Source organism: Dermacentor silvarum, chromosome 2 (assembly GCF_013339745.2).
Source record: "Dermacentor silvarum isolate Dsil-2018 chromosome 2, BIME_Dsil_1.4, whole genome shotgun sequence".
Classification (NCBI taxonomy): domain Eukaryota; kingdom Metazoa; phylum Arthropoda; class Arachnida; order Ixodida; family Ixodidae; genus Dermacentor; species Dermacentor silvarum.
Window position 1 is genome coordinate 32,938,136 of NC_051155.1, and position 18,802 is coordinate 32,956,937.

An 18,802-nucleotide genomic window follows, 5' to 3' on the forward strand; every position below is an offset into this window, starting at 1 on the left:
TACTTATACGGCCGGCCATTTCGAGCGATCAGTGACCACCATTCGCTCTGCTGGCTTGCCAATCTACGAGACCCGTCAGGTCGCCTCGCTCGTTGGAGCCTCCGCCTCCAGGAATACGACATGACTGTTGTCTACAGATCGGGCCGTAAGCATAGCGACGCTGACTGCTTGTCACGCTCTCCTATTCCCTCGACATCCTCCGACTTGGAGCTAGATTTGCCGTTTCTTGGTGTCGTCGACGTGGTGCGCATGGCTGACTACCAACGTGCAGACTCTGAACTGTTTCCAGTCATCCGATATCTCGAGGGAGCTGACGTTGTTGTCCCACGCCCACTTTCACGAGGATTGACATCGTACTGCCTGCGGAACGATGTCCTGTACAAGAAAAATTTCGAGAACAGCCAAGAAACGTTCCTTCTCGTCGTTCCGACTGCGCTGCGCGAGGAAGTTTTACAGGCGTGTCACGACGATCCCTGTGCCGGCCACTTAGGCTTCGCGAGGACATTAGCGCGCATACGGCGGAAATACTATTGGCCACACCTATTTTCGTCGGTTCAGTGCTATGTGCGAACGTGCCGTGACTGTCAGAGGCGTAAAGTCCCACCCGTCAAGCCTGCCGGCCTCCTTCAGCCTTTGGATCCGCCCCCGGCGCCGTTCCAGCAAGTGGGAATGGACCTTCTTGGTCCGTTCCCCACGTCTTCCTTGCAAAACAAGTGGATAATCGTGGCAACCGATTACTTAACTCGCTATGCGGAGACAAAAGCTGTGCCGCGGGGAACTGCTGCTGAATTCGCCAGCTTCTTCGTCCACAACATCGTGCTTCGTCACGGTGCACCCGCTGTGCTCATTACTGATCGCGGTGCAGCGTTTACAGCGGAGTTGTTGCAACAAGTCGTCACGCTGACGCATACTGATCACCGAAGGACCACAGCCTATCATCCCCAGACTAACGGCTTAACAGAGCGCCTGAACAGAACATTGGCCGACATGCTACCCATGTACATTGATGTGGAACACAAGACATGGGATGAAATTTTGCCATACGTGACGTTTGCTTACAATACCGCTGTGCAGGAAACCACCGAGTTTACACCATTCGAGCTCGTTTACGGACGTCGCGTTACAACCCCCTTAGACGCCATGCTCCCGGTAGACCACGGAGCCACAAGTAATGACACCACTGAGGAGTTCGTCGAGAAAGCGGAGGAAGCTCGCCAGCTTGCTCGGAATCGCATCCGCACCCAGCAGAATACCGACGCCTGCCGTTACAACCGGACCCGACGGAACGTCCAGTACTCACCAGGCGACCGCGTGTGGGTGTGGACACCTATCCGACACCGTGGGCTCTCGGAGAAATTGTTGCGCCGCTATTTCGGCCCCTACGAAGTTGTACGCCGCCTCAGTGATGTGAACTATGAGGTGGTGCCTCAAAGCTCTGATCCTAGTTCGAACCGACGCCGTCCCCGTGCTGAAGTCGTCCACGTAGTACGGATGAAGCCGTACTACGCACGCGAGGGATAAGCAACCCTCACAAACCACTTCAGCACTGTGTACATTCCTGTATGTTTTTTTTTTCTTTCCATGTTGGCACTCTTGCCCATATTGCTCGCCCCATGCCCTTGAAGCGACCGGGTCGGTCGCTTTTGAGAGGGGAGCAATGACGCGAAATAAGTTGGCACGTGGTGACACTGGCCCCTTGAGGCGAGAACGACGAAGTTCGTGGTTGCGCGCGCGCTCTCCGAGGTCCAGCCATTATTAAAGGCTGACGTGTTTTTTTGCCTATCTGTTGCTGGTGAACTATTCTAGCTGTAATAGCTGGGTGACAATATGCATGTTCCTGTGTACCTTTGCCAGTGCCAATTAACTTCTATGGTAGTGTACATTGGTGCTCACTAAATCGATGTAATCAATCGTCAAATGAAAAACGCCAAAGTATTCATTTAGACTACACACAAACCATTGTTTGTGAACTTGACCCATTGTTGACTGATTTTCGCGCGATAAAGTATTTTCATCAACAGCAGAAAGGGTCATATGGTATGGCCTGAACGTTCAACGAGCAGCCAAGCTCGATATTGATACTTTGTGTGGAGCAGCGGAGGCAACAGTTACTCATTCTGTTGCCAAACATTTGCTCATTAAAGACAGGCTGCACATATACCACCTTTCTGTAATTTCAACATGCGTCATTCTCTTGTCATACAGAAAATTCGAGCGGTCATTGAGACGTCATGTTCACAACGCGAGAAATTCAGATATCGTGCCTGAAAATGTTGACACGCCGACGTAAACTAATGTTGAAGATGCAGCATCTCCGGAGCTCATTTCTTGAACAAGTGCTGATAATTACAAATCTTAAAAAAATTACAGGTCCCCGGTAAACGACATATATAAAGAGGAAAAAAAAATACGCTAGAAAGGGCCTGAAACGTGCTTAGGCGAAATATTTCAGCACATTTCAAGAATAAATGTCGTCTTGCCCTTCTGCCTCATCCACGCAATACATACCAGAAGAGGTAGAGGCACGCTTAAACACGCAGTGCGCGTCCTTCATTCAAGACAACCCCCAAAAAGCGTGCGCGATAATACGCGCCGGACATTAACTGGTTTTGCTGCTCGTTAGCCAACTACCACGGTCGGTGCTGAGTGCTGCGGTCGTTCGCATTCGTGCCTGTTTGCAGGCCACCACCAGGCACCTGGAACACTAGGCGGCGCGCTGGTGTTGAACGAGCGGTGCCTTAAAACTACGTTTGCACGAGAACTCTAAGCATAACACTTTACACTGCAGTATGCCTCCTCGAGGGTAGGGCTAGAACAGTCAGGATATATAAGCTAGTTAAAATTTCAAGCGGATTCGCAGTAAAAAAAAAATGTACGGAACGGCACTGGAAGCAATATTCTGCCAGCAATGTCTGTGTGGGCAACCAAAAATTGTCGCAGAGGAATGTGGGCGCCGCCGAAGGAGTGGCTTCACTGCTCGGCTCCTTCTTCGGTGAAGAGCTTGTGGTAGACGCCCTCTCGCCGCATCAGCTCGGCGTGCGAGCCTTTCTCGACCACCCGGCCGCGCTGCATGACGAATATGCGGTCGACGTCCTTGATGACGGACAACTTGGACGACACCATGACGCAGGTGCGCCCCTTGCTCGCTTCCGCGATGGCGTTGCGAACCACCTGCGCAGGCGAGCAACAAACAGTGTCGGAAACTTATTTGCCGCAGAAGCCGGCAGAATGGAGAAGTGACAACTTCTGCTTTGGAACCGAGACGCGTGACCATGCCATGTTTTATTTAGCACGACAAGTAGGCACGAATAAATGCGTTCGACAGAATTCTCGAAAGACTGGTAGTGATGTTTGTCAGGTCTGGTGCGTTGTACGCAATATATTGGTGGACCGCTTGCTTGTAATTTCAAGTTCTTTTCATATTTGAATGACTAGTGAAAAATATTACAGTGGATTTTGTTCTGTATTGTAGTATTCTTGACGGTGACTTGCTGAAGCTGTGATTCTACCAACCTCTTTCCTTCCGATCACACCAGGTCACGGGATGCTTTTTCTTGAAGCACTTCACTAAACCAAGCGCCTCGATGCATTTCATTGCTTGTTGAAAAAAGTCACGAATATACGTTGTGCTGGTAGTATTCGGCTTAAGTACAGCTATTGCAGGTGTGTACTATTACGCAACTTTTTTACGCGACGGTTTCGAATTGTTGCAGAAATAAGCACCTGGTCAACAGTACGTTAACTTTGAGGGGTACACCGAGAGCTAGAAATCTAAGTTATGACTAAAACTCGCGAGTACTGTGATAATTTTGGCACAGTTGTGTGTAAACCAACACAAACACCGACCACGTGAGCACTAGGTTACAAGAAAGCAGAAATGACGTTTCGGCAATTTTACGGATGCTTTGTTACGATATAGTGACCGCGGAAGTTTACATGTAGTAAACCTACATGTTGGCGTACACAGGCAACACACCGCAACCAGATGGCAAAATGCAGTCCCTGCGGTCCACAACCTGGGCGTGGTTTCAATGTGTAGTCATTAGAGTTAAAGGCGTGCCTTGCAATGATACTCAGTGCTGCTTATGCGTGACTTTTTTAGTCAATGTCATGGCCAGTGGATTCAGTATGCGCACCATTCGCAGACAAGTTTTCTTTCTGAAATCATAGCAAATACATTATAGCTACTTCCTAAATGCCTCCCCCTGCAGGTACCATACAGCGTTTGCAGCTTATAGAACTGCACTGAAAAAGAGGGTGCATTGTAGTTTATTCCGTCCGACTTTCTATTGGAGGTAATCGGTTGGCTCGATCACGCTGCATTACGTGGTTGGTTGACACTGCATTGGTGCATTTAAACGTTTCAAGTGTCACAAAATGGTAATATTTGGAGATTAAGAAATGCAGCATAGAATTAACCCGAAAATATCTATAGGACAGGTATTTTCCAGCTCTGTTACTAGCTGTAAAGATCCGTGCCCCTCCGCACCGCTCGTCCTCTTCATGTTTGCTCTTTTGTCAAAGATTGCGAATGACTCGCTTGCCTGCTGGTTTTCGGCGTCCAGACCCTTGACGGAGTCGTCGATCAGAAGGATGCGCGGGTCCCGCACCAAGGCCCGGGCTAGGGCTACTCGCTTGGCCTGGCTCTCGCTGAGCAGCGGCGGCTCCCCCGGCGGCGGCAACACGGTGTCGTAACCCTGAGGCAGCTGCGTGATGAAGTCGTGCGCATGTGCCCGGCACGCAGCCACGACCACCTCGTCGCGTGACACCTCGCGGCTGTTGTCGCCGTACGCGATGTTGTCGGCAATGTTGTAGCTACGCAGCAGAGTTTCCGAGCTCACGTAGCCCAGCTGCTCACGCATCCACGACAGCCGCATCATCTTGGTCGAGATGTGGTCGATCAGCTGCATCGAAGCCAAAGGTGATACACAGGTTATCGTATTGTGACACGCGAAACACGAATTGGGCCTAGCTGGCTTGACAGCTTAGAAGTTAACTGTGATGATGATGATGATGTATGGTGTTTAATGGCGCAAGGGCCAGGTATGACCAAAGAGCGCCAGGCCAGTGTTCATGAGTTGACAATGGAGCAATGAATTGCAAAAGGTAGACGTATCGTGGCTGTAAAAGGGCCTAAAAAACAATCGTTGTAAAATGCGTAAACTATATATGTAATAAAATTATGGCAATGGCTAATGAGGTGCACTATGAACACAAAAGAACAAATTGCAAGATAATGAAGATAAACGAAAATATATCGCAGAGAAAACTTTTCAAAAAACACCTACTGCCTTGACAGACCCTTTGAAACGCAAGGGCCTGGAGGCGAGTGCTATGCAAATCTACTATCGCGGTGACATCCTCTGGAGAGAGGATGCGCTACGAAACTACTGGGCAAATAACATGCGATACTACATCGCTCAGAAAATCCAGGACAGCCTTAATGTCAAAGAGAGGTTCGTTTTCAAGAAACATAGCGGGATGGAGAGGGAGACGGTACCGGTACGCTAGAGGAAAGTGCAGAAGAAGTTAATTGTAGAGCGGACTAACGCAAGTGACAACCTCAATGTTACATTACCATGACTATCACAGACGCACACACGCATACGTTTTTGTAACTAACGGTGCTACTTGTAACTCAATCTAGTTAACAGGGCACACATGCATCTCCCAACCATGGCGTTGCATAGACCTTAACGATGAGCTCACGATTATTCTTTTTTAACAGCGAAGCTGTTTAAGCCAGCCGTAATTTGTGGTTCGTATCAATACACTGCCGCGCCATAGCCATGGCAACCAGAAGGTGGAGACCGCGCGCGCACGCGGTCTCCTCGCCAGCTCCCTCCCTTCCCGACCCCCGCCAGTCTTCTCTCCGCGGCGCGCTGAGCCAGGAGAAAAAAAATTACTCCATCTCCCGCTAAAGGGAACCATGTGTGGATGCGAAGCAGTGGGGAGATGGTTAGCTGGAGCGGGAGATGGTTTCGCGGCAGCGACCCGAGCGCTCATCGCGGCGCTGCACAGGAGAGAGAATGAGGCGCGCGCGCTCCGTCATTTTCATACGGCGAAACTACCGTGGCACCCCCAGCGGAGTATGCAGCTGTCGCACCACCTGTCGTGCGCGCCGCTCCGGATTCCTAGAGGAGAGAAAGGGAAATAGCGTAGGATAGGAGAGAGAGGGGGAGGGGGCGCGCATGGGCTGTGGGGGTGTGCCACGCGGGCGTCGCTCCGTAGAGTATTTCTAGAGGAGAGAAAGGGGGAGCGTAGAAGAGGAGAGTGGGAGGGGACGCGCATGCACTGTACGGAGCGGCGCACGCGGGCGCCGCTCCGTACAGGATTCCTAGAGGAGAGACGGGGGGGGGAGCGTAGGAGAGGAGAGAGAGGGGGAGGGGACGCATATGGGCTGTGGAGGTGTGGGACGCGGGAGGGACGGACAGAGACGCCGGCAAGAAATGCTTCGCATTTAAAAAAAATGTCACAGTTTCGCCCTAAGGGCGAAGCAATGAATGCGATAGCAACACAGCAATGTCATACGAAGTAAGGTGAGCGGCTTTGGTAGCAATATGAATTGTAGTAAACATGAGCTGATTAAGTAAGCAGGTGTGCTGCGGCGTAAGTAGACCGACATGAAGAGAGACTCGATCACCACGAGAAGGCGCGTGTGAAACGGTGGTGTTGATGAGAAGCGCTTCCCGTGGGCAGCGCGTGCGAAGGGACACACCTGTAGCGCTGCACTGCCGAACCGGGCAGCATTGCATGTGTAGCGTGCGTTGGAAAATGTGGCCCGACTATTACTAACTGAATGAACAAGCGTGGTGTGAGCGCGCACAAACAAACATGAATAGATCACACTGAATGACTGCAGACAACGACCGTCAAAACTCTGGCAGCAAGCGGATACGCCGCAGCGGCGAAGGTACGTGCGGTCTATCGCTTCAACGGAAACTGAGCGGCGAATGCACGGCGCATAAAGGTCAGAGCCGTGTGGAGATAAGAGACGGTGCGAGCGAGCGACGAGCGCGGTTGTTGGCAGAGTGGAAGTGCGCCCTCCCCCCCCCCCCCCCTGCTCCCTCCGGCGCTGGCTTCCCGCTTCCTTGCTTGCGCGTGGGAGATTGAGTGCGTTCGCTCTCCGTGATAGCGCGCGTCCCCGCACGCTTCCGCTCGGGCACACGGAACGCGGCGAAGATTTTATCTATAGAGAACCTCACGGCGACGGCGACGACGACGGCGACGCCGACGGAAGAAATCCGGTTGAAGTGTCCATATAAATGCTGTCGCAATAAAAGAAAGCTGGCCGATTGATATCGAGCGGCTAGCCTCCAACGCGTTCGGAGTCGGCAAGCAACAGCGTTCTTGGCACTGTGACAACCTTGGTTAGCCTGCCTGCGTTTGTGGCATGCCAGGAACGCTTTCGCTCGTAGGCGCCGACGCGTCCAGCGCTAGTCACGTGAAATGTAGCGAAAGGGAAGGTACCACCAAAAATAATCGCTGGAGAATACCTTCCTACATGCGTAATTAGGTTAAACCAAGTTAAGGCCTAGCAGCAACCAAGTTAATACGTAGCAGTAGCAGCCAGTCAGACTAGAGGGTCGAGAGTTTCGCTGTGCCTAAGCTTTGCACGACTTGGTACCTTCGCTTGGTACCTGATCCTTGCTTCGAACCAATAGATCGCATATCTGCTGACTAGGTTTGTGTTAGCAAATTAATCAGTATACCCAAGCCTTCCTTGAATAGCTTCATAAATACTAATATGCACAGATAGGCATTCGTCCAATATATCTTATTACGCAAGCTTTTTCATGGTCGGAAAAGTGCAAGCAACGCGAAAAAAAATGCAAACAGAAGGGCAGAGAAACAGACCTTTTCATGAAATAGCGCTACTCACAATGAGCAAATTAAGGCAAGAAAATACAAACATGAAATAACAGAAGCTAGAGGCATTGCGCGATTTGGAGATTAGTGTGTAGGCGCACCGTCTATAGAACTATCACCTAAGGAATTGACGGTTCTTGGTTTGGCGGCACGTGCACAATGAGGCTGTGCGTTTGCTTGTTGTTCTTTCACTTAGTATAAAACGTCACAGGTGCCACGAATTACACCAGCAAGTAGTTTATCGCCTCCCTGTCTCCATGTCTTTCTTATGGGTTTTAAGTTGTACTGTATTGTTTCCTTGACTCACTCAGATTGCGCTAATTTAAGAAAACATTGTGTAATACCAACTCGCTCATACCCCCGAGAAAAAGACAAGACAAACGCTGCACTATCAACGGAAGTTTATCAACTGAAGTGCACCGCTTGTTCGTTTGTTCGCCAGTTTTGATAAATATACGCACATAGAAAGGAGATGAAGAAAAAATGCAGCAGAATGTATAGCGGCAGGTGTGCGGCACAAATATGATGCTGGTATTTTAATAATCAAGTATAGCGTACTAGACGTCGTCTAATATTTTTCATATAGTGCCTCACGCCATCCCCCAAAACCATGCATAATTACGTAGATGTCACCGCAAAAGGTTGGTGAAGTGCACTGCGTTGCAACTGCAGTGAAACAGCCAACGCAGCAGCTCCGTTGAAGTAGACGGTGCCGTAAGGTGCTCTCGCTAATTTCTATGGTATATTTCTGTGATACGAAATGTGATCGCATTAAAGAGGGCACATTTACCGGCATTCATAGACGACAAGACGACTGCAGCGCTTTCGGAATTAGCCATTGCAGGCGGCTGACATCCGCAAACGCGCTGTGGTCTGCGAGGTTCCCGCAGTCTCCTCACCATCATCATCAAACAAAAACATGGCGGCTGCTTACAGGCGCTGGAAATTCTGATCTAAACGAAGGAAAGACTTACTCAAGCACCCACCAAGATAATCTGAAAATAAAGGGGAAGTGGAATGCAGCAATAATTAAACATAGAGCACTGTGTGGCTACAATAATTATGAGGTGGTGTGTGGAATCTGGAAAGGAGTAATGGTAGCAGCGGTAACGTTCGCAAATGTCATTGTATGCTTAAAATCAGATATCTTGTCGAGGTTGGACGTTAACCAAAGATCGGTGCGCCGGTTGGCTTTAGGAGCTCGCGGTAAAACTACAAATGAGGCAGTGCAGGGAGACATGGGTTGGGCTTCTTTTGAAGTAGGAGAAGCACAGAGCAAAATTAGATTTGAAGAAAGACTCGGGAACCTGGATCAAAATAAATGGGCGGCTAAAGTGCAGAAGTATCTGTACCTGAAAAGCGTGGACACAGAATAGAGGAAGAGGTCGATATAGTTGGCAACCATCATCACCATTGTCACAAAAGTGCGCATATTCAACGCGCGCGCCGCGCATCACCCAAGTCCACTACGGAGCACGTCGGCCCTGCGGCAGCTTCGACAGAGAGAGAGAGAGAGAGAGAGCGCACGCCACATACAGCCGACCCGATCAACATAGACCAGAAGCTAGAAGCTTCGACAAGATACGCGAAGGTTACGGAGAGGAGAGAGAGAGAGCGCGCACCGAAACACCTGCTCAGACCCCGATGCACGGCCAGTCGCGAGAGAGAAGGAGGGTGACAGCCCGAGCGTGCGCACACGGATGAGTCACCACCATCCTCGAAGACTTCGGCAGCCGTGGCCGACAACGCGAGCAATGTCTAGAAGATTCCCAGGCTAGGTTCATGATGTGGGAGCACGACTCCGTCAGAAGGTTCGAGAAGCGGCGGCGAAGGCAATAAAAGCGCCGTGGGGGGGAATCAGTAGGGGGATCCAGAGCACTGCACGGGCCGATGTTTTCCTGCCCGGGCCCGGGCCAGGCCCGTTTTTACGTTGGCCGGCCCGCCCGAGCCCGATCAAAAGTTTTATGGCGAGACCCGGGCCCGCAAATAATCTACGTTACCCGCACGGCCCGGCCCACCACCCCTTTACCTTAGGCCCGAGCCCGGCTTGAAACCGGCCCGAAACCAGCCCGAACCCGGGCCGCGACCGAAAAAGATCACCCAGCGGCATTAAAAAATGCAATAGAGAAGAGAATGAAAGGAATTTATTCTTCAAGCATAAATACATGTCTTATGGAATTATGAACACCATTTGAGCGGTCTGAACGCAAATACCAGCGCGCGAAGTAGTACGAATGACCCTGCCGAGCAGTATCGCCAGCAGTTTCCAACGGCGCGACCTTGATGCGGCCCAATCCACATCTGTCGCAGCGCCGCCACAGTATTTTTCCACGTCGGGCGCCTCACTGCAAAGCATGCGCCGCCCCAGTCGCTCGTCCAACTCCACCGTATTCTAGTACACTACAGCCGAAGCGCAGCCACGACCGGTCGTGAGCGCTGCGCATTGATGGAGTAAATGGAGAAAGAAAGCTTCTCGTTCCTCCATGGTGCAGCGTAATGCGCGGCTGCTAGCCGGCCGGTTGAGAACACAAGTGCGATCATGGATGGACGCAGTGCCATATTTCAGCCGCGTGACGAATTATGTTGTCTTACTAGTCATCGCATTACCAATTCGCCTTTGAAGGATCAGCAAGTCGCGAACACGCTTGCACCGCGCTGAAAGCATTATTTACATTGATTTAGGTAAGGAATACAATGACATTTTGGTTTGAGGCGACTTCGGTCTTTCTGGACTTTTACATTCTGTTCAGCGCAAAATACGACGGAAGAAGAAAAGGGAAGTACACAGGAGTAGCACTGCTAGCTTCCAGCTGCGTCGGGGCAACAGATCTTTCAGAGTCGAGACGCGCGAGGATAACTCGCTGCACGTTACATGCCCACCACCAGAAAGTCCGAGCATGGCCCGGGCCCGTGTCAAAATACCCGAGCACAGCCCGGGCCCGGGTCAAAAAGCACATGCCGTGCCCGAGCCCGGCCCGAGCCCGTGAAAAAACTGCACTACCCGGCCGGGCCTGGCCCGTGGGCCGGGCCGGGCCCGGGCTTTTGGGTAAGCCCGAGCCCGTGCAGTGCTCCGGGGGATCGGAATGCGCCGGTGAAGAGGTGTGACCGGAAGACTAAAGAAGGGGATTCCGCGGCAAGCGAACCGACGAGTTCCTCGGCCGTCTGCATTTCCGGAAGAAGTTCCGTCTTCGAGATTTGCCTCGAGCTACGCCGAGATCGTCCGGCTCAAAACCATAATGGGTGAATACAAGTGGACACATTGTGTTCCTGTTCTTTCTGTACTGTACGAGTTGGACGCTTAGTGCTTGTCGTTAATTATTTTCCTGTGTTTTGTCAACACCCATCTGAATTGAATTGTGATGTACCTAGCCGAAGTGTGTGTGTGTGTGTGTGTGTGTGTGTGTGTATGACCTGCCTTATTTGAAGAATGTATTTTGTTTTGTTTTGACAGCTCTGGGGTTCTGACTCGGCCTTTGGACCACAACCGGCGTTCGCTGGCGCACCAGGGGGCCCTAGCTTTCATGGGGTTACTGTCGGAAACTGATAAGTCAGCTTTGGAATTTAGCCCGGCGTTGGCGCCTCGTTCACGGGGTGTGTGACAATCATCATCATCAGCCTATATTTATGTCCACTGTAGGACGAAGGCCTCTCTGCGAACTCCAAGTACCCCTGTCTTGCGCTAGCTGATTCCAACATGTGCCTGCAAATTTCCTAACTTCCTCACCTCACCTAGTTTACTGCCGTCCTCGACTACGCTTTCCTTCTCTTCGTATCCATTCTGTTACTCTTATGGTCCTTCTTTTTCTTCTTCTTTCTGGGCTTTACGTGCCTAAACATGTTCTGATTACGAGGCACGCCTAAGTGGAGGGCTCCGGAATAATTTTGACCACTTGGGCGTTCTTTAACGTGCACTACAACGCAAGCACACGTGCGTTTTTGAATTTCGTCTCCACCGAAATGTGGTCGCCGCGGCCAGGATTCGGTCCCACGACCTCGTGCTCAGCACTCTTATGGTCAACCGTAGATCTCGCAGCAAAAGCTTGGTGAGCTGCATTACGTTGCAACCAATTACAGGGTAAATGAAAGTGTAAATAGACAATCAAGAGTCATCAGAAAGAAAGTGAGAGAAATGGAGACAGTGAATTGGATGCAAAGAATGGAAACAAAAAGGACCATAGAGATTTACAAGACTCAGAAGAAAAAAAATTAGAAGGGAAAATCTGTACGATAACACAATAGGCAGTGCCTTGTTATTTGAAGCTCGAGCCGGTTGCGTAAGGGCAAAAACATACTGGAGCAAATGTTCGCACAACTAGACGAGGCATGTGTATGCTGCAGCAAAAATTCGGAGACCACTCACCACATATTAATGGAATGTGAAGGGATTCGCCCAGTGTGAACCGTAGGTAACGTACACCTTCCAGAAGCGCTTGGTTTTAAAATGCACAGAAGCATGAACCAGTCGGCAGTCGAAATGAGGAAGAGACCTATAGAGTATTCGTGGAAAACAAGCCGGGGGAGATTGATACGACCGGATCTGTTAGTCATAGGTACGGTATAAGGTAGATCTTGAAGAAAAAAAAAACGATTAAACACAAAAAAGTCGCAATTTCGCCTAAATACTATGCTTCCTTCGTATAGCTTTATATTAGTTTGCTATCGCTAGTGGAACTAGTGGAAAGCTATACGAAGGAAGGATAGTAGTTTTATCGGCCGTATGAAGTTGTAAACATTCGCTTACTAACGGAATGAACAAGCACGGTGTCACGCGCGCACAGACAAACAACACACATCTCGCTCGATGACCGCGGAAACTCCCTGTCAAAACACTGGAGTGAGGAAACGCGTCAGCAGCATCGCGCGAATTGACCTTCGTGCTTTCTCTCGCTTCAACGCGAACTAAACATCGAAAGCCACAGCGCATACGAATCTATATATATATATATATATATATATATATATATACAGGGTGTTTCACGAACACTTTTAAAAATTCGTAAAGGTTGCCAGTGGCAGATAGCACAATTCTAGTTCATGAGCTGGTCTACTCGAAGAGGCGTACATTCTTGTTCAAGAAGTTGAAATGCATTATCGAATAATTAACAGAAATTCACTAATTCAGTTTTTAAGTAATTACCTGATGGCCCATATTGCAATTTACAAATTGTAGCCGTGGAGTTCGCAAGGAGGATCCACTTGGAACAAATTCTTGGTATGACACCAGTTTGGAGGTATTAATTCCCGAACTTTGCGGAGAAATGCATTGGCGTTCCAGTTAGTTTCTTAACAAAACGTCGCTTTATGCAATGAAGCACAAAATTAACTGGAACGCCAATGCATTTCTCCGCAAAGTTCGGGAATTAATACCTCGAAACTGGTGTCATCCTGAAAAATAATTCCTAGTGGATCCGCCTTACCAACTCCACGGCTACAATTTGTGAATTGCAATATGGGCCATCAGGTAATTAGTAAAAACTTTAATTAGTGGTTTATTGTTAATTAGTCGATTATGCATTTCAACTTCTCGGGCAAGTAATGTCCGCCTCTTCGAGTAGACCAGCTCTTCGAGTAGATCTGCCATAGGCAACCTTAAATAAATTTTGAAAGTTCGCTGAAACACCCTGTATATTGTTTCATCCAAGCGCGTAAAAGGGACGTACGGATCAAGAGGAGAAAGGAAGAGAAAAATGAAGACTGTGCGGCGGCCATTCCTGCTGTTCGTAGCTTGCTGTTCCTGCTCTCGCACGCCTAAATAAACCCCTTTTCCCCTTGCTTGTAACAAATTGGTGGACGGTGTGGGGTACACCTCGTAACCACGGAGCCTACGCTGCTACAACTTCGCCGAAGCCGTCGACTTGCCGGACTTCCGCCACCCTCACCTGACATGCCTGATTACGCCTGCCAGATTGCCGACGGCTCTGACGCGGCTTCAAGGCCAGCACCTGGCGTTCCGTGCCAATACTACCGGGTGCCACTGACTTTCAGAGGAAAAGCCGGAGAAGATGTCGACGAGTGGCTCACGAACTACCGAAGGGTGAGCCGGTCTAATGGTTGGAACTCGACCGCACAGTCGTCCAATGTTGTGTTTTCCCTTACCGACACAGCGCTCGTCTGGTATGAGAATCACGAAGACACGCTCACTTCATGGGAGCTTTTCGTCGAGGAGCTCAGAGCGTGTTTTGGAGACTCTAGTGCAAAAAAGAAACGCGCTGAACAGACGCTTTCGCAAACGGCTCAGGTTCCCGGCGAAACCTGTACGACTTATATTGAAGAAGTGCTAAAACTGTGTAAGATAGTCAACTCTCATATGTCTGAAGATGACAAAGTTGGACATTTGTTGAAAGGAGTAGCTGAAGACGTCTACAATTTTTGATCGGGAAAGAAAGCTTGGATTCCGTGTCTGACGTTATTCGCCACTGCAGGACCTTTGAGACGCTGAAGATGCGACGAATAATACCGAAGTTTGGTCGCCTAGCTAATGTCACAACGGTGGCAAGTGTAGAGCCGAGCTGGTGTGTTGACCTTCCATCGACAATACGGCAGATTGTTCGCGAGGAGTTGCTCTATCGGGAAGAGATGTACCGTCGCACACCCGGCATCACTGGTGCGTACTCACCACACGAGATGAGAAACACATCCGTTTCGACCGCATGGCAACCGACGGCTCACGCAGCGACCATTGAGTATAGGTCTACCCCACAAACGAGAGGGACCATGAGCTATCAAGATCGGGACTACGACCAACGCCCTCGCCACACGCACGTCTCCCGGCAGCCGATGCCTAGCCATGATGAATGTGACCCACCTGCTGGCTATGCAGTCGACAGCAACATGCGTGACTACATGGAGGAACATCGAAATTTGCGGCCTCTGCCGGTGTGTTTCCAATGCGGTGTCGCGGGACACATAGCGAGGTTTTGCAATCGTCACCCAACAACGTGGAATGGTCGGTCCAGGTTTGCAACAAGGACCACACTTCCTGTGAGGACAACTCAACGGCCGTACACCACCTCTTGGTCAGCTGGCGCTCCTCCCGGCAACGATTACTGGCAGAGAAGCTTTCGGAGCCGCTCCCCGGCATCTGACAGGAGCTTGACGCCACCACCTTCCTCTCGTGCACCTCGTTTACGTCAATCTCCATCGCCAATGCACCGCTCCACCTCGTCTTCGCAACCGAAAAACTAGCTAGCGCGGCCAATGGGGGTGAGGTCGCTCGACACGTGCTATCGACAGAAATGCCCCCTGCAGTTGCTATGATTAAGAACAAAGTGCATGTACTTGTTGATGGTGTTTCTACAATGGCTTTAGTGGATACCGGAGCAACTGTATCCGTAATCAGTCTCAGTTTTAAAGGTTGGTTGGGGCGCAAAGTTGTATTTCGGTGGGACCAGGCTGCAACGTTTTGTGGAGTGAGCGGCGAGTCGTTGCGTCCTGTTTGTGTGTGCACTGCTGAAGTATCCTTGGCTGGTGAAGCTTTCGCGACGGAATGCGTAGTTATTCCCCGATCGACGCACGAAGTGATTTTGGGCATCGACTTTTTGCGACAGTGTGGTGCGACCGTCGATTGTCGCACGGGGGAAGTTTTCGTCGATGGCCATATTTCGTCCGGGCTCTTAGAGGAGACATGCAGTCAAGGTGAACTTTGTGTATCCGCAGATACTGCTGTGCCTGCGTCCACCTCTGTGTGCGTGCCGGTTGTATGTCGCGGTGAAGTTCCAGACAGTTTCGATGCCTCCGTAGAGCCAATGCATCTAAATTGTGTGAAGAAGAACGTTTTTGTCCCTCATTGTGTGGTATCCATCGGCAACGGGCGTGCTGGCTTGTGGACGACCAACTGCTCGGCGGAACCCGTCTTGCTTCCAGACGGCTTGAAACTCGCCTACTTTACAAGATACACGTCTTCGTCCATAGCCGTACTAACAGACTCACCGTGTGAACCTGCTGACCTTCGCCACGTCTCGGACGAAAAGCTTCTGTCTATGATAAACAAGTCGCTCAGCACAAGGGAGAGCCATACCTTGGTGGATACGCTTTCTAAGCATCTGTCAGTGTTTGACTTTGCGCAGCCGGACAAAGCGTTCTCGATTCCCGAGTCTTGAACACGCCATACTATCGATACGGGATCTGCGCACCCAAATCAGGCAAAAGCCTTATCGCGTCTCACCTAACGAGCGCACGATAATCGGGGAACAAGTGAGTGACATGATGAAAAAATATGGTTGATCCCTCTTATATAGGAATCGGTATAGAACACGAAAGTGAAACGTGTCTTCACAGAAGTAGTGTAATGTTTATTGCACATTGATATATAATGTCACGTAGTAGTGACGCTGAAGAAAACAGTCGTAAAACTGTGTACAACGAAACTGGTTGTTTATTGGGCGAACCTGTGCCCACAAAAGCAAGGTACACTCAAAGCACAACGATAACGGCGAACACAGTCGGCGATCGTCGAAAATCTGATCAGCGGCGAAACGCGTCGGCTTTTATACCTGAGTCATCGAAGGTTCTAGATTAATCCCTGATGCCCGCGTGTCTTCCAGAAAGTTCTAGAGAATTCGCGTCAGTCATGCAATCAGATAACATAAGCGTCCGTGAAAACAGGCAATGGAAAGAAGCATCGATAACGTTCTAGAAACTTCCGATACAGGCGCGTCCTGCGCCGAGCGATAACGTTTAACATTTGTTAGCCGGTGGAAAGCGGCCACCGGTGAAAGATAAACATCTATACGTGTCAATACCCTCCCCTTAAAAAGCATCGTCCCGATGCTACAAACAAATGTGAAAGCGAAAACAAAACCACACGTAATAAAAAAAATAAAGTAACAAAGTACCTAAGTTCGTCAGCGGGCGTAGAAAGGCTTAAGACGCACCACATGGACGACTTCGGGTCGTGCACGGCGCCGCTGTGATTGCGAAATGCCGTCTGGCACGACCCCATAGTCCAGTGCGCCAATACGTCGGATGATCTTATATGGTCCGAAATAGCGACGTAAGAGTTTTTCGCTAAGTCCTCGTCGGCGTATCGGAGTCCAGACCCAAACACGGTCTCCGGGCTGGTACTCGACGTAGCGTCGTCGAAGATTGTAGTGTCGGCTGTCGGTCCTCTGCTGGTTCTTGATGCGCAGGCGGGCGAGCTGTCGACCTTCTTCGGCACGCTGCTAATAGGTGGCAACGTCTAGATTTTCCTCATCGGTGACGTCCGGTAGCATGGCGTCAAGCGTCGTTGCCGGGTTCCTTCCGTAGACCAGGTTGAACGGCGCCATGTGCGTCGTTTCTTGCACGGCCGTGTTGTATGCGAAGGTCACGTACGGAAGGATGGCATCCCACGTCTTGTGTTCGACGTCGACGTACATTGCCAGCATGTCGGCGATGGTCTTATTTAGGCGCTCGGTGAGGCCATTCGTCTGCGGGTGGTAGGCGGTGGTCCGGCGATGGCTTGTCTGGCTGTATCGCAGGATGGCTTGAGTTAGTTCTGCCGTAAAGGCCGTGCCTCTGTCGGTGATGAGGACTTCTGGAGCACCGTGACGCAGGAGAATGTTCTCAACGAAGAATCGGGCTACCTCGGCGGCACTGCCTTTGCCTTTGGGCAAGGCTTTTGTTTCGGCGTAGCGGGTGAGGTAGTCCGTAGCTACGACGATCCATTTATTCCCGGACGTCGACGTCGGAAAAGGCCCAAGTAAGTCCATCCCGATCTGCTGGAATGGTCGGCGAGGTGGTTCGATCGGCTGTAGAAGTCCGGCTGGCCTTGTCGGCGGTGTTTTGCGTCGCTGACAGTCTCGACATGTCCTTACGTAATGGGCGACGTCGGCAGAGAGGCGAGGCCAGTAGTATTTTTCTTGTATCCTCGCGAGCGTGCGGGAAAAACCGAGATGTCCAGCCGTTGGGTCGTCATGGAGAGCTTGCAGAACCTCTGGACGCAACGCTGAGGGCACCACGAGGAGGTAGTTGGCTCGGAGAGGCGAAAAGTTCTTCTTTAGGAGAATATCGTTTTGCAAGAAAAACGACGCCAATCCTCGCCTGAACACCTTCGGCACAGTGACGGTCTTGCCTTCTAGGTAGTCTACAAGGCTCCTTAGTTCCGGGTCGGCTCGCTGTTGTTCAGCGAATTCGTCGGCACTGATGGGTCCCAAGAAAGTGTCGTCATCCTGGTCGTCCTGTGGCGGCGGTTCGACGGGGGCGCGAGACAAGCAGTCGGCGTCAAAATGCTTTCGGCCGGACTTGTAGACGACAGTGATGTCGAATGCTTGAAGTCTCAGACTCCATCGTGCGAGGCGACCTGAAGGATCCTTCAAGTTAGCTAGCCAACACAAGGCGTGGTGGTCGCTTACAACTTTGAAGGGCCTGCCATAGAGGTAGGGGCGAAACTTTGATGTAGCCCAGATGATGGCGAGGCACTCCTTTTCTGTTGTGGAATAATTTGATTCCGCCTTCGATAGCGACCGGCTAGCGTAACTTACAACCCTTTCTAGTCCGTCAGTCCTCTGCACAAGCACGGCGCCGAGTCCTACGCTGCTTGCGTCGGTGTGGACTTCGGTATCGGCGTTTTCGTCGAAATGCGCAAGGATGGGCGGCGATTGTAGGCGTCGCTTCAGTTCTTCAAATGCTTCGATTTGCGGCGTCTCCCACTTGAACTCGACGTCGGCCTTCGTGAGGTACGTCAGTGGCTCGGCGATCCGTGAAAAGTCCTTGACGAAGCGCCTGTAATAGGCGCACAGGCCAAGAAATCTACGCACTGCCTTCTTGTCGGCGGGCGGAGGAAAGTCAGTGATGGCCGCCGTTTTCTGTGGGTCAGGGCACACTCCAGACTTGTTGATGACATGGCCCAAAAACAAGAGCTCCTCGTATGCGAAGCGGCACTTTTCTGGCTTCAACGTGAGTCCGGAGGTCTTAATAGCTTGAAGAACTGTTTCAAGGCGCCGGAGGTGTTCCT

General features: G+C 50.8%; 1 protein-coding gene across 1 annotated transcript in view; it reads right to left on the bottom strand.

Moving 5' to 3' along the window:
* Window positions 1-2,630: 2,630 nt before the first annotated feature.
* LOC119439963 (phosphatidylcholine translocator ABCB4) overlaps window positions 2,631-18,802 on the bottom strand; it is a 148,119-nt gene continuing 131,947 nt past the window's right edge. The window contains exons 22-23 of the mRNA XM_049662682.1: window positions 4,545-4,904; window positions 2,631-3,171 (exon numbers count right to left, since the gene is read on the bottom strand). Coding sequence (XP_049518639.1) covers window positions 2,971-3,171; window positions 4,545-4,904 — 561 coding nt within the window. The 3' untranslated portion in view covers window positions 2,631-2,970. The remainder of the gene's footprint in view (window positions 3,172-4,544; window positions 4,905-18,802) is intronic.